This window comes from Typopeltis vanoorti, chromosome 4, assembly GCF_054136105.1.
Source record: "Typopeltis vanoorti isolate ZY-2024b chromosome 4, IOZ_Tvanoo_1.0, whole genome shotgun sequence".
Classification (NCBI taxonomy): Eukaryota; Metazoa; Arthropoda; class Arachnida; order Uropygi; family Thelyphonidae; genus Typopeltis; species Typopeltis vanoorti.
The window spans coordinates 164,064,343-164,078,550 of record NC_143552.1 but is presented as its reverse complement, the minus strand read 5'-3'; the positions used below and the strand labels follow the sequence as shown (position 1 = coordinate 164,078,550).

The 14,208-nt window shown below is 35.1% G+C and overlaps 1 protein-coding gene across 4 annotated transcripts in view; it reads left to right on the top strand.

Moving 5' to 3' along the window:
- The window catches only part of LOC150107818 (uncharacterized), a 321,462-nt gene that overhangs the window by 237,289 nt on the left and 69,965 nt on the right, over positions 1-14,208 (top strand). For all 4 annotated transcript variants that reach the window (XM_090392071.1, XM_090392070.1, XM_090392069.1 and 1 more), the window contains one exon: positions 1,100-1,260. In XM_090392071.1, coding sequence (XP_090248197.1) covers positions 1,100-1,260 — 161 coding nt within the window. The remainder of the gene's footprint in view (positions 1-1,099; positions 1,261-14,208) is intronic.

Sequence of the window (14,208 nt, the reverse complement as noted above, 5' to 3'; positions counted from 1 at the left end):
TCTCAGAGGCTATTCTTAGAATCAGCATCAGCTACGAAGCACTCTTCCAACCTCGAGTATGATTGTATTAATTTACCAAAGATCTGGGAGACTATCGTTTTAAGACCTAATAGCTGGACTTCTCTAAATTAACTTTGTAGTTATCTGACCCATAGAGGATGCCATGTAAAGACATTAGGTGTCAGTTATAGTTTAAATTGTTTCTACAATTACTTAATTTAGTCCTGTGTACCCTATCACAGTTATCGTTGTGCTATGATGATGCTGGGTGAAAACCAGTAAAATATTAGCTAGTTTAATAAATGTATGTTTTCCCTCTTGGTGTGGTTCATACCATTAAGTATTATTATGAATATTCCATATAATGTTTAGTTCTTAGTAAGCTGAGAAATTTTCAGATAAAATAGGCTTACTTGGGTTTAACTGGATCAACATGAAAAATTTCAAGAACAGTTTAATCTTTAGTCATATTAAAGTCAGAGGCTTGTGTCACAAAAGCTAGATCATTTGCATATGTAAGCTTCATATGCCACAATAAATTGGTTTTGGTCATTGACATAGATGTCAAAAAGAAGAGGACCTAAATTCCATTGTGGTTCCTCCCCCCCCACCTTTTTTTTTTTTTTTTTTGCCTGTGCCACAAAATGTTATTACTGTTGGAAGGACTGCAAGTTTGTAGTCCTTGATAATGCTATAAACTTTGAGAAATCCATGGTTGAATGTGCCATAAGCAGCAGTGAGAGGAAACTACCAAATAATGTCCTAAGCTTCCTTTCAAATATCCATGTACCACTTAATTCAGGATCTGTGATTTGCTAGATCTAAAGACAGAATACTTTTTCCATACATTAACCATTGACTGAACAGGATAATGATGATGTCAGGTGGATATTTTATAGAAGAGATCTATAAAATTTTTAATGAAGGAAATATGTATGAAATAAATCTAAATTTAATGAGTGGAAAGACAGCAATGGATGATTATTCTGTTGATAAATTTAAAATTGTATTTAATAAATTTTTAATAAGATATTTGGTCTAATATTTTTCTAGCCTTACTGCATTATATTTTAATATTCCCCTATCTTAAATTTTTTAGGTGATATAGCTGATTTAATATTTGTGTTTTTTGATCCTATTGGACAAGCCTTATGCAAGCGAACATTAAACTTGGTAGAACAGTTAAATGCAAAACGTAGTGAACACATCAGAATGTATCTTAGCAAAGCTGATGAAGCAGGCCATGAAAGTGATCGCCAGGTAATTAGGAAAGTTTATAATAACTTTAATATTTTCTTTTTTTTTTTTAAATCGTTTTGCTTTAATCTTAACTACAGACTGAAGAAACTGATTTTGGATGTTATTAAAATCCACTCACCTTGCAGACTACCCAACTTTTCTTATATATATATATATATATATATATATATATATATATATATATATATATGTATGTATGTATGTATATTATCCAATTATATTTGAACCATAAATATCAATATTTGTTTTCTAAATATCTGATGAACAGAATCCATCAGTCCTGATGTAGCAAAGTAGAAAAATAAGTGACGTAATTTTTCTGGATATAAATGTTTGAAATTTATATCTTGATATAAACTACAGATTATGTACGAGGATGGTCTGAAAAGTTCTCGGCCTCGACCATAGATGGCAGCACTATCAGCAAGATTTTTTTTTCTAAGTTGGTACATCTGTCATAAGCATATATGTGAAATTGCAAGTCATTCTATCAAGTAGCTTGTTTTATACAGCTGTCTGAAGCAAAAGTGTTGTCTGTATCCCTTGAAGTGGATAAAATTGAGTATCGTGCGGTTATAAAATTCTTTGTAAAAGAAGGTTTAACACCAAAAGAAATTCATTCGAAGTTCATAAAAAGTTTATGGGCACTCTTCTCCTTCATTTTCGACAATTAAGAAATGGGCTGCCAAGTTTAAACATGGCCATACCAGCCTTGAAGATAATCCACGTGAAGGATGTCCAAAAATTGTAACAACATCAAAATCATTGATCAAGTGCACGATGTTATTGCATGACCGGCGAGTCAAAGTCCGTGAAATTGCTGAGACTATACGCATTTCAAAAGAATGTGTAGGATATATTTTGCATGAAGTATTGCAAATGAAAAAGCTTTGCGTAAGATGGGTGCCTTGCTTGCTTACAGTAGATCATAAACGCACTTGCATGAAAATCTCTGAACAGTGCTTGGAGCATTTTAACCAGAATAAAACTGATTTTGTGCGTCGATTTATTACTATGGATGAGAGGTTTTGGAAGTTTATTTTCCACTTGGTTAGACTATAAATTTAGTTTAATCCTTTATCCAAGTGTAAGCAAACAAAGTTTGCGCTTGAAGTATCTTCAGGACTGAGGCAACTCGTGTTAAAGGTGGACCAAGCTCTCATCACTCCTTGTCTCAGTATCTCCCATAATACAAAGCACATCTCCTTGCAGACATGTATAATGCTATGCATTAAGGGAAAGGCCACTACCCAGACCAGTTTCGACCTTTATTGAGGTCTCGTCAGTGGGAGTCAGACCCAGAAGTGGTGATACTAAGGCAGAAACAATGGAGAGGTCATATTTACCTATAAGAGTTGCCAAAAGGTGTACCGCCTTATTATTAAATTACTCTGGATTTAGAGAAAGATGTTGGAAGTTTATTTTCCACTTGGTTATAATAAATTTAGTTTAATCCTTTTTTTTTTAAGCAAGGAGATGTGCTTTGCATTATGGGAGACACTGAGACAAGGAGTGATGAGAGCTTGTCCTCCTTTACCACGAGTTGCCCCAGTCCTGAAGATACTTTAGGCACAAACTTTGTTTGATTACACTTGGATAAAGGATTAAACTAAATTTATTATTATTATAATATGGATGAGACTTGGATTCACCATTACACACCAGAATCCGAACAGCAGTCAAAACAGTGGACAGTAGCTGGTTGTTCAGCGCCAAAGAAGACAAAGTCAGTTCCATCAGCAGGAAAGATCATAGCATCAATGTTTTGGGATGCTAAAGGCATTTTGTTTATTAAATATCTTGAAAATGATAAAATCATAACCAGGAAATATTATTCTGATCTTTTAACCAGACTAGACTAAAAAATTCGTGAGAAAAGACCTAGTTTGCAGAAGAAAAAAAATAATCTTTCATCAGGACAATGCACCTGTCCAAAAAGGTGTTTTGCCAATGGGAAAATTAAGAGATCTGCACTATGATTTGTTGGAACAGCCACTCTATTCCCCAGATTTGACCCCCTCTGACTTATCTCTTCCCAAAACTAAAACTCTTCCTTGCTGGTCAGCATTTTTCTTCAAATCAAGAAGTGATTGTAGCTGTACAGGGGTATTTTGCAGATCTTATTGAGAACCACTACAGGGATGTGATAATGGTGCTGGAGCATCGCTGAATAAATGTATTAGTCTTAAGGGAGATTATGTTGAAAAATAAAAAAATAATTTTGAAATTATAAATTTCTTTTTTCATTGTTAGGACGAGAACATTTCAAACCACCCTCGTGTAAAATGCCAAGTGTGTGTGTGTGTGTGTGTGTGTGTGTGTGTGTACACAAGCACACACAAGAAATAATGCTTACCTGTTCTGTTCCATTCCCCTTGAATATTTTATACCATTGTTTATTCACTGCTTATATCGTGCAGATCATTTTTTATGCCATCATTTCTGATTGCTTTTAAGGTATTCCCTTTCCTCCATTTCTAAACTTCTTCAGTAGCCTTCAAAACATCCACCTTTATGATTTTGTCTTTTATATTTTCACCAAAGTCTTCCTTGACTTTTATGTAGCTGCTTAATATACACATTACTAAGCTTTCTCACATTTTTCTATGTATTCTCTCATAGCACTTGCTTACTTTCACACACAAACTTTTGCTTTGATTTCTTGTTTTTTGGGTCTTTGTCTTTGAATCCACAATGAAGTTCAGACATAATGATTGGTTTAAGTGTTTGTGGTTATTCATAACAGCGCTTTAACAATATAAACAGTACCAGAAGAAAAATAAGTACTTAATGACATCAAACAAATATTTATTGATTTTTCTAATAACTTTCAAACTAGCATATTCAAATGACAATAGTAAGACTCACAGCACTTAATTAAATTGTTTCAAATGCAATCTGAATTGTTTCTGCAACAATGTAATTAGCCATCAAGACCTCTTCAGCTTGACTTCTCTGAATTAACTCTTTTATCTAGTCCCTATGAGGGTGCCGTGATGGGATATTAGTCCTTTTCAGTTATTGTTTAAATTGCTTCTGCATCAATTTGAGTGTTGTATGCAGTTGTAATTTGTGCTCTGAAAATGCTGGTTTGAGATCCAGCAATTATTAGTAACTCAATAAATTATTATTTATTATTTTATTTGATATTTGTAATTTCCATTTAGTCTTGCCAGATAAAAATGAATATATCATATTGAAAAGAAGAATATTCTTTTAAGTTTTAAAAGAATCAGTTCAGTAGTTTTCAGAGGTGAACTATATATTCAAATATTATTTAAGCAAAAAATAAGAGTTTGAGAGAGAGAAACATGCAAGTTTCTAACAATTAGGTTCTAATAATTAGGTGTTCCAAGAGGATATTACATAGGAAATAAGAAAGTTCAGCTGTGTGTAAAAAAAAAACAAGTTGAGTAGCTCTTAGAGGTACTTAAAAATAATTAATTGCTAAGAATATAGAATATAAATATCTCTTAGGTGTGCATGAAAATAATTAGAAATGAGTATACTCTAAAAGGAATCAGATATAATCATAAAAACTGAAGGTGAAGACAGTGTTGATGTCAGGAGTAATTATTTTGGAGGATTATTAAATGAGATAAGCAGTGACAATAGTAGAAAATATTCAAGAGGAATGCAATCCAGAGTACTTGTAAACACCTAATATAGCAACAGTCATCAGAAACAGAAATGTGGAAAGGTAGATGATATTTAACTAAAATCAAATATGAAAGTATCAAAGTTATGCACTGGTTGCACTGCATAATACTGATGGTTGAATTTTGGGTAATTGGAATAGAGCTCTTACTAATACCCTCTATAAAGAAGAAAAAAAATAAACTCGAAGATGAGAACTATCCCACCAAGTGTTCAAAGTGAATGATATATGCACGTAAACACAAGAAAGATATTTAATTAACCAAATATTTCAGTCTGGAAATAGCAGACCATCCTCAGTGGTATTACAAGCACAATTTTTTAAAAAAAATACAAGCTAGAAACAATAGATCGTTAAAAATAGAACACGCCACGTGATGTTATATCACTAAGTATTAAGTATAAAACGGAATATTTTGAAGTAGAGACATGATCGAAAAAAAAAAAAAATTAATGAGTAATCTTGATTAGACTTTCCTAGATTTTTGATATAGATATACAGTCATATAAGTACCAGATCGACATAATAGGGGTGACTGAAACAAAAAAGACCAAAACTGGTGAGATCTTTCTGAGCAATAAATACAAAATGTTATATTCAGGCAATAACAATCAAGGAAAAGAAGGAGTAGCCATAGTATTCAACACAAAATACGAGGCTAATCTTCTTGAATGGCAGTCAGTCTCAAGTAGAGTAATGTGGGCAAATATGAGAATGGAGAACTGGACAATGAGACTTATTTGTGCCTATGGTCCCACAGAAGGTTCTACTAAGGTAGAAGTGGAGGAATTTTTTGAGGCTTTAGAAAAAGCAACTGACACAATGAAAAAGGAAAAGTTGGTCCTTGTTGGGGATCTAAATAGAGCAGGAAATGATTGTGAGACATACAAAAATATTTTGGGAAAATTTGGAGAAAAGAGCAAAGCTAATAATAATGGCAAATATCTGTTGGATTTCTGCTCAGGACATGAACTGGTTATTACTAACACCATGTTCCAACATAAAAATGTGCACAAATTCACATGGAGAGAAGAGGCTAGGAATAAGAAAAGTCTCATTGACTATGTTATTGTTGATAGTGATGTTTTCTCCCTGGTGCAGGACACCAGAGTGTACAGAGGATTTGAAATTGGAAGTGATCACTATTTAGTCTTGAGCAGGATAAAATTGAATTTCATATTGAAAAGAATAACATGTAAGAAAGTTTTAAAGCGAATAAAAGTTGAGCAGCTCTCAGATGTGAACTGTAGACTAAAATACAGAAAGATTATTGAAAAGAAAATGAAAGAGTTTGAGAACAGGAATCAAACCTTGGAGATTCAGTGGCAAACTCTGAAGGAAACATTGATTGATTCTGCCAGAGAGGCATGTGGTGAGGTTGTGTGCAAAGATAAAAAAATCAGAACTCCCTGGTGGACACAGGAAGTTAAAGAGGCAGTGAAGGAAAAGAAGAAAGCATATCAAAAGTTCCTGGCAAATAAGTCAGCTTTTACTCTTACAGAATACAGAGACAAATGTAAGAAAGCTAAACAGTGTGTAAAACTAGCTAAACAGAAGTCATGGGAGGACTTTGGCAAGAATATAGAAAATAAATATTAAGAAGGGGGCAAAATATTCTGGAGGTTGTTGAAGAAGCTTAGGAATGGAGGAAAGAGTGCTGTAAAAGGAATTAGAGATGTTAAAGGTGAAATGAAAACAGGAGAAAAAGATATCCTTGAAGTATGGAGTAATTACTTTGAAAAACTGCTAAATGAAACAAGCAGTGATGACAGCACAGTGATAAAAAACACTGACCAGGCATGCAGTCAGGAATACACATCCATACTTGAAGTAGAAAAAGCCATCAAAGGCTTGAAATGTGGAAAGGCAGCAGGAGTAGATGATATTCGACCAGAAATGCTGAAGTATGGTGGTATAAGAGTCTTACAGTGGCTGCACTGCATAGTTCAGAAAGCCTGGACAGAGGGACGAATTCCCGATGATTGGAGTAGAGCTCTCATAGTACCCATATATAAAAAGGGAAATAAAACTGAATGTGAGAATTACAGAGGTATTTCCCTACTGAGTGTTCCTGGCAAGATCTATGCAAGTATACTTGAGAAACGGTTGAGAAGAATTGTGGAAGAAAAGCTTGGTGAAGAACAAGCTGGATTCAGGCCAAATAGAGGCTGTCAGGATCAGATCTTCACTTTACAACAAATAGTCGAGAAAGCATGGGAATATAACAAAGATCTGTATTTAAGTTTTGTCGATTTCGAAAAGGCATATGACAAGGTGCCAAGAGAGAAGCTATTCAATACGCTGCAGTTATATGGTGTCAATGGGGCATTATATCAAGCAATACTTAGTCTTTATTTGAGTTGTGAGTCAACAGTTAGAATTGAAGGAAGTACAGGAAGATGGTTTAATGTTAAATCTGGTGTGAGACAAGGATGTACATTATCCCCTCTGTTATTCATTATCTATATGGATCACATTATGAAGGAATGTGGTATTAAACCTGATATCAAAATTGGAGATGTTAATGTCAGCTCTTTGCTTTATGCGGATGATGTTATACTTCTAAATAAATCCGCTACAAGTCTGCAAGATTCTCTGACTAAATTGAATAGCTGTTGTAATAGATATGGTATGAAGGTCAGCAATAAAAAGACAAAGACAATGAAAATAGGCAGAATCATTGAAAATGTCAACTGTGTTGTGAATGGAGAACCTGTGGAACAAGTAAAACATTTCAGCTACTTAGGCACAATTTTTACTGAAGATGGTAAACTAAATATAGAAATAGACAACAGAATCAGCAAAGCTGGTATCGTGGGAAGTCAATTGAATAAATTCATATGGAATAAGAAAGAAATTAGTCGGAACACTAAATTAGCTGTATACAAGACTGTGTTCAAACCAATTTTAACTTATGGATCTGAGAGCTGGGTCAGAAGTAAAACACTTGACCAAAGACTAGAGACCGCAGATATGAGAGTCCTGAGAAAGATTAGAGGCGTGAACAGATGGCATCAATGGCAATATCATATTAAAAATGATGATATTAGGAAAGAACTTGACATTGTCAGCATCCAGGAATGCATTAGCAGAGCTAATCTCAGATGGTATGGTCACTTAAATAGAATGGGAGAGGAAAGATTAGCAAAACAAGTGTTCTCTGCCAGGTTGGCAGGAAAACGACCCAGAGGAAGACCAAGATATAGGTGGATTGATACGGTACAAAGTGCCTTAGACGATAGAAATATAAGATCTGATAATGTTGGAGTCTTGACAAGTAACAGACTGATTTGGAGGAAAATTGTAGATAGGAAGTTAGTAATGATGTAATTTTTTCATGTAGTACTGTCATATCCTGTACACTCCTTGAGGGTACATGGCCGTTCCTTCTACTTGGCTGTAAAATTTATTTTGACATACCAAATATCCAGAATGTATTACGAAATCGAATAGTTTTATAATGTCTTGAGGAAAGATGTCAACAAGTAATTTTAAAGTTTCCTTGAGAGGTACATTGGTATATAAAGATTCTATATCAAAGCTAACCATAAGATCTGTATGTTGTAATGAGACATGTTTTAATTTTTCTACATAGTATTCTAGCTTGTATTTTTTTTAAAACTGTTCTTGTAATACCACTGAGGATGGTCTGCTATTTCCAGACCGAAATATTTGGTTAATTAAATATCTTTCTTGTGTTTATGTGCATATATCATTCAATCTTATGTCACAAGTATCCTTAAAACAGCAAAGTGTTCAAAGTAACATTTAAATGCCAAAGTACTCGAAGAAAGAAAAAAATTGTGAAAGATAAACTTGGAAGTGGACAAGCCAGATTCAGCCCAAATAGGGATTGCTGAATTAGATTTTCACTTTAAGATGGTCAAGAAATTGTGGGAATATAACAAAGACCTGTATTCAACTTTCATAGATCTCGAAAAGATGCATGTGACATGTCAAAAAAGTTGTTCAAACCCCTACATTTATATGGGATGTAAATGAGATATTCTCAGCAATATATGCTGGCAAGCATTGCTGCTTCAAAAATATATCACCTGGTGAAATACCACCACCTTGTTTATTATTTACCCTTGCTTAAATAAGGGTACTGGTTTCTGCTCCCCCCCCCCCCCCACACACACACACACATTTCCCACACGCAATGAGAGTGATACCCTCAGTGACAACCAGTCTTACTGTAGGGGCTTTGATCCTCCCCCCATTCGAGGGTACAGCAGTAAAATGGTTCCTGAGGTGGCTTCTGATTAGTAACGAATCTATTTGCTTCCCAGTCAGCTAGTGTCAAATCTTGAAACCATGTATTTTGTCAGTTTATGACAGGAGGGAGACCAAATATTGTGGCTGCAGGGGAACTATCAATGCCATGTCATGTTTGCAAGTCTGTCAACTCTCACTGCATGTCCCACTTCCTCTTTATCTCTTCTCACCAAATGCAATGGACCACAACACAAAGAAATGTTATTTTACTGTGGACCTCAAAAATTCTTGCACAAAAAATAGTTAAAAAAAGCATCCAAAATCCAATCAAAAAATCATAAAAAAACAACAGAATTCCAAGCAAACAACCCACCAACATTAATTCTTATCAAAAAAAAAAAGTTTCCACATCTACTTCACCAACATCTGTGGCCTAAACAGCAATATAAACGATGTGCACCACCACCACCTATGGTCATCAAAAACAGAATTATTATCCCTATCAGAACCCAACTGGCAACCTCAAGCCATTGTCTGCTCCACCTCAACTGCCCAAACTACACAGCTCTTTCCTCCACAAGGAGAGCACTTGCGCATTCATCAGAACTGACATATCATGCCAGAGAGTACAAATCCTTGAATCCCAACTGTTTAATCTGCTTTTACTCAAAATTTCTCCACCAAAATCAACTTACTCTTTTCATATGTTCTTTCTATTGCTCTCCAAACTCTGTCAACCACTCAGACCTCTTCAACTATCTCTCTTTAAAGCTTGACTTTCTGCAGTCAAAATACTCCAATAGTGAGGTCATCCTTCTTGTGGATTTCAATGTCCACAACTCATATTGGCTCTCCTTTTCTAGTTTTACTGATCGAGCAGGCAGGAATGCTGAGGAATTTGCCATCAGCAATGATCTATTTCAAATCATCAATCTTCCTACCCGAATATCTTACCGTGTGTGGCTCAAGACCAAAACTCCAGCTGCCTGTACTGAAGCTCGCAATCATTGTAAAAGAATCATCACCAAGTCCATGTCAAACTATGAAAGGGTCGCATACTGCAAACTCGCCTCGTGCTCAAATGGCAATCGCTCCTTCTGATCCCTTGCCAAGGCCATTGGGTGCAACTTCTGCTCACCCAAGTTTCCTCCACTCTCCCATCTGGATGGTACTTTAGTTACCTTACTTAAAGACAAGGCCAACTTACTCACATCATTATTCTCTTCCAATTCCTGCATTTATGATCCAGGCAAAGTTCCTTCCACTCCACCAAGAATGGCTCCCTTCATGTCTCCCATAGTCTTCTGACAAAAAGAAATCCAAAGAATCCTTAATAACCTGAACACAAGCAAGTCATCTGGTCCTGATGGTATCCCACCTATTTTGTTAAAAATTGTACCCCAGAACTAACACCCATCCTGTACGCCTCTTCAATCTATACTATTCAACTGGCATCTACTCTACAACATGCAAAGAGATCCACATCCAACCCATCCCAAAGAAAGGTGATAAAAGTCAACCACTGAATTACTATCAAATTGCTTTCACATCTGTTCTCTCTAAAATTATGGAGAAGGTCATCAACAACTAACTCTTGAGCCACCTAGAGACATACCAACTAATCAGTGATCAGCAGTATGGATTCTGTGAATTGCGATCTACAGCTGATGTTCTTGCTTTCACCACCCACCTCTGGACTCAGGCCATGGAGAAATTTGAAGAAACTCGCATGGTTGCCCTTGACATTTCAAAGGTATTTGATTGGATTTGGCACAGAGACAAGGCCTACTCAACAAACTGCCATCCTATGGTCTACTTTCCTCACTCTGCAACTGGATCACCAACTTTCTCACTGGTCGCTGACTACATGTCATGGTGGATGGTTTACTCTCTCCTGATTTCCCTACCAAAGCAGCAGTACCCCAGGGTTTTGTTCTTTCACTCACTATCTTCCTCTTGTGTATAAATGATCTGTTCTCACAGACTTCCAGTCATATCCATGGTTTTGCTAATGACAGTACACTCCATTCCTCTGACAAACTTTGTAGTGCCCAAGCTTTAGAATCCTCGAGATCTACCATGACCAATGAGATGAACTCAGATCTCCTTGCTATATCCCTATGGAGCAAGGACAACCATGTAAACATCAATGCCACCAAAACTCAGTTCTGTCTGATCTCACAAGAAAGAACTTGCATCCCTAACTTCAGTAATACTGAGATATCCAAACACAATCAGATTTCTCTTATTGGACCTGCACCTCTGATCTTTCCTGGCATAACCACATATCATTTGTAGCTTCTGCAGCCACCAAAAAACTTGGTGCACTTTTTCACACAAGACACTACTTCACATCTTCACAGCCACTAACTCTGTACAAAGCTCAAATCTGCCCAACCATAAACTATTGCTCCCATATTTTGGGTTGTTCACCAAAATCCTTTCTAAGATTGCTTAATCAACCCAGAAGAGGACAATCTGGCTAAATTATGATCTCTCTCTCTCTTACATACCCACTTTAATTTCTCTCTCTCACAGACATTTAGTTCTACAGATTCTTTCATGGACAGTGCCCTACTGAATTGTCACTATTACTCCTCCACTCTCGTTCAAATTCATTAAAACAAGAACCACTGTTAACCAACTCCCTTTTACAGTCAATCTTTAATTTCATTGATTCAACTTCACTGCCTCCCTTTCATTCTATCTACTTCTGTCCTTTGGAACAGTCTTCCTTACTCTGCTTTCCCCCAAAGATTACAATCCTCAGCTGTTCAAGCAAAATGGGAACAGATTCCTCATTTCTTCCATTCCTTTTGCCCACACACACAGCACTAATGTGCTATAGGTCTTGTGGTTGTTGGATCCTACTTCGTCATAATCTGTACCTTGGATCCGACATGTTATTTACTACGATGTTCTTAACCTAAAAATAGTTGCTAGTTGGTTTCTAATTCAAATATAGAGAAAATTTATATTTAAAGACTGTGCCACTCTATATCTGAATTAGTTCAAGAATTGAAGAAAAATCAACCCTCAACTATTTCTCCCTAATATATATACTGGCTGAGTATATTTGTCTTACTTAATTTACCCGCTTTGGTTCGAATATTTTATGAATGGTGCAGTAAAAGAGATTCAGGCAAAATACAACTTTTGATTAACACAAACAAACATTTAATATAAGCTATATAACACATACATAAATTCTACTTCTAATTTAAACAATAAAAACAAGTCAAACATTAAGCCAAGTCAAACATTAAGCCAAGTCAATCACATTAGTTCAACCTTCCAAGCTTTCACATACACTTTCTCAGCTTCTGAGTTACAAAGTTCCTACACATATATAAATATAATAGCACTTCCTATCTAATCAGTTTTCACACACTTCTCAGTCATGCTATAAGTTCAAAATATCGCAGGCACTAATAGTTGAAAATATCTCTCTAACAATTTTTAACTTCAACTCTCAATCACGAAGAGCTTCCACACAGTTGAGGTTAGGTTAAGCGTAGCGTAATTAACACTCAATTCTTCAAGCATTGAAATAATACACTAAGATAGTCCTTACCGGAAATAGTTCCTAGTACATCAAATACGTTGTGAGCAAACTTTTAAATTATTATTTTTTCACTTAAGAACACATCTACAAGACTTATCCACAGTTATAATTAAAACACTATCAATCGCGCTTCAGAAATCTAGACATCGACTGCAGGGTACTTCAACTATCCTTGTTACCACTCATAAACTAATTAAAACACTGTGCGGTTCTCCTTAGGGCAAATCGGAAATAAGCCGCAATTCTAGACCAACTGGGTTTATTCAGAATTCTTCCTTGAACGCCCAGCTTTTTATATTATTGGATTACAGCATCAATTTCCCTTTTATTATTACTGCTGGCTTCACTTTCAGCTAACTATAAAATTCACTTCATCCTTGCTCACTTATAAAAAATTATCCTCTTAACTCCTGCCCTTAAGAACCTTTCATTTACTTCTACTTCTCTAGTTTATGCCCTTGCCTCCTTTCACTTCCAAGTTTCCGTCCCAACACTCTCTTGTTACCTCTTATATTTTTTTATTATTCTTTTTCCAGTCCTCGCTCTGTTCCACTCGCGCTCGTTTATTTCACGCGTTTCCATGACAACAAATAAACGTAAACATTTTCGCTAATGTTACATAAGGTTATACCACTACATTCAGTTATTACATAACGTTAAACTTTCACAAACAAGAATAAATAGAATATTTGCATTTCAATAAATGCGTAGTTAAATTACAAATACAAGTTCTTATAATATTGACATAACAATAAATAAAATAGCTTAATAATATTTAATACAGAATCTTATTACTATTAACACATATCTTTGATTAAACAATTAAATATTAGATATAATTAAGGTAATTACATGATATCAAATTATAATTTAAGTTATTTACATTAAATAATATTTACAAATGTAGCCTTTGTGATGGAAGATCATGTTGGATTCTGAAGCAAATAATAATTACTCTAATATCTACATAATCAGAATCCAACATGGTCTTTTGGATGTGGATCAAACAGTTGTGAAGGATTGTGGAAGAAAAGCTTGCTGAAGCTTTTCTTCCACAATGTAGCTATTCAAAAACGCTACAGTTATATGGTGTCAGCAGGACATTATATCAAGCAGTACTTAGGAAGTCAGCAGTTAGAATTGAAGGAAGTACAGGAAGATGGTTAATATTAAATCTGGTGTCAGACATTGTACATTATCCCCTCTGTTATTCATTATCTATATGGATCACATTATGAAGGAAAGTGGTATTAAACCTGATATCAAAATTGGAGATGTTAATGTCAGCTCTTTGCTTTATGCAGATGATGTTATACTTCTAAATAAATCTGCTATTCCTTAATTTAGGATTACTATTTAAATATTTATTCTAAACTTAACCTACTATTAATTTATTAAGCAATAATATGTGCAGACAATGAAAATAGGCACAAGCATTGAAAATATCAACTCCATTGTGAATGCAGAACATATAGAACAAGTAAAACACTTCAGCTACTTAAGCACC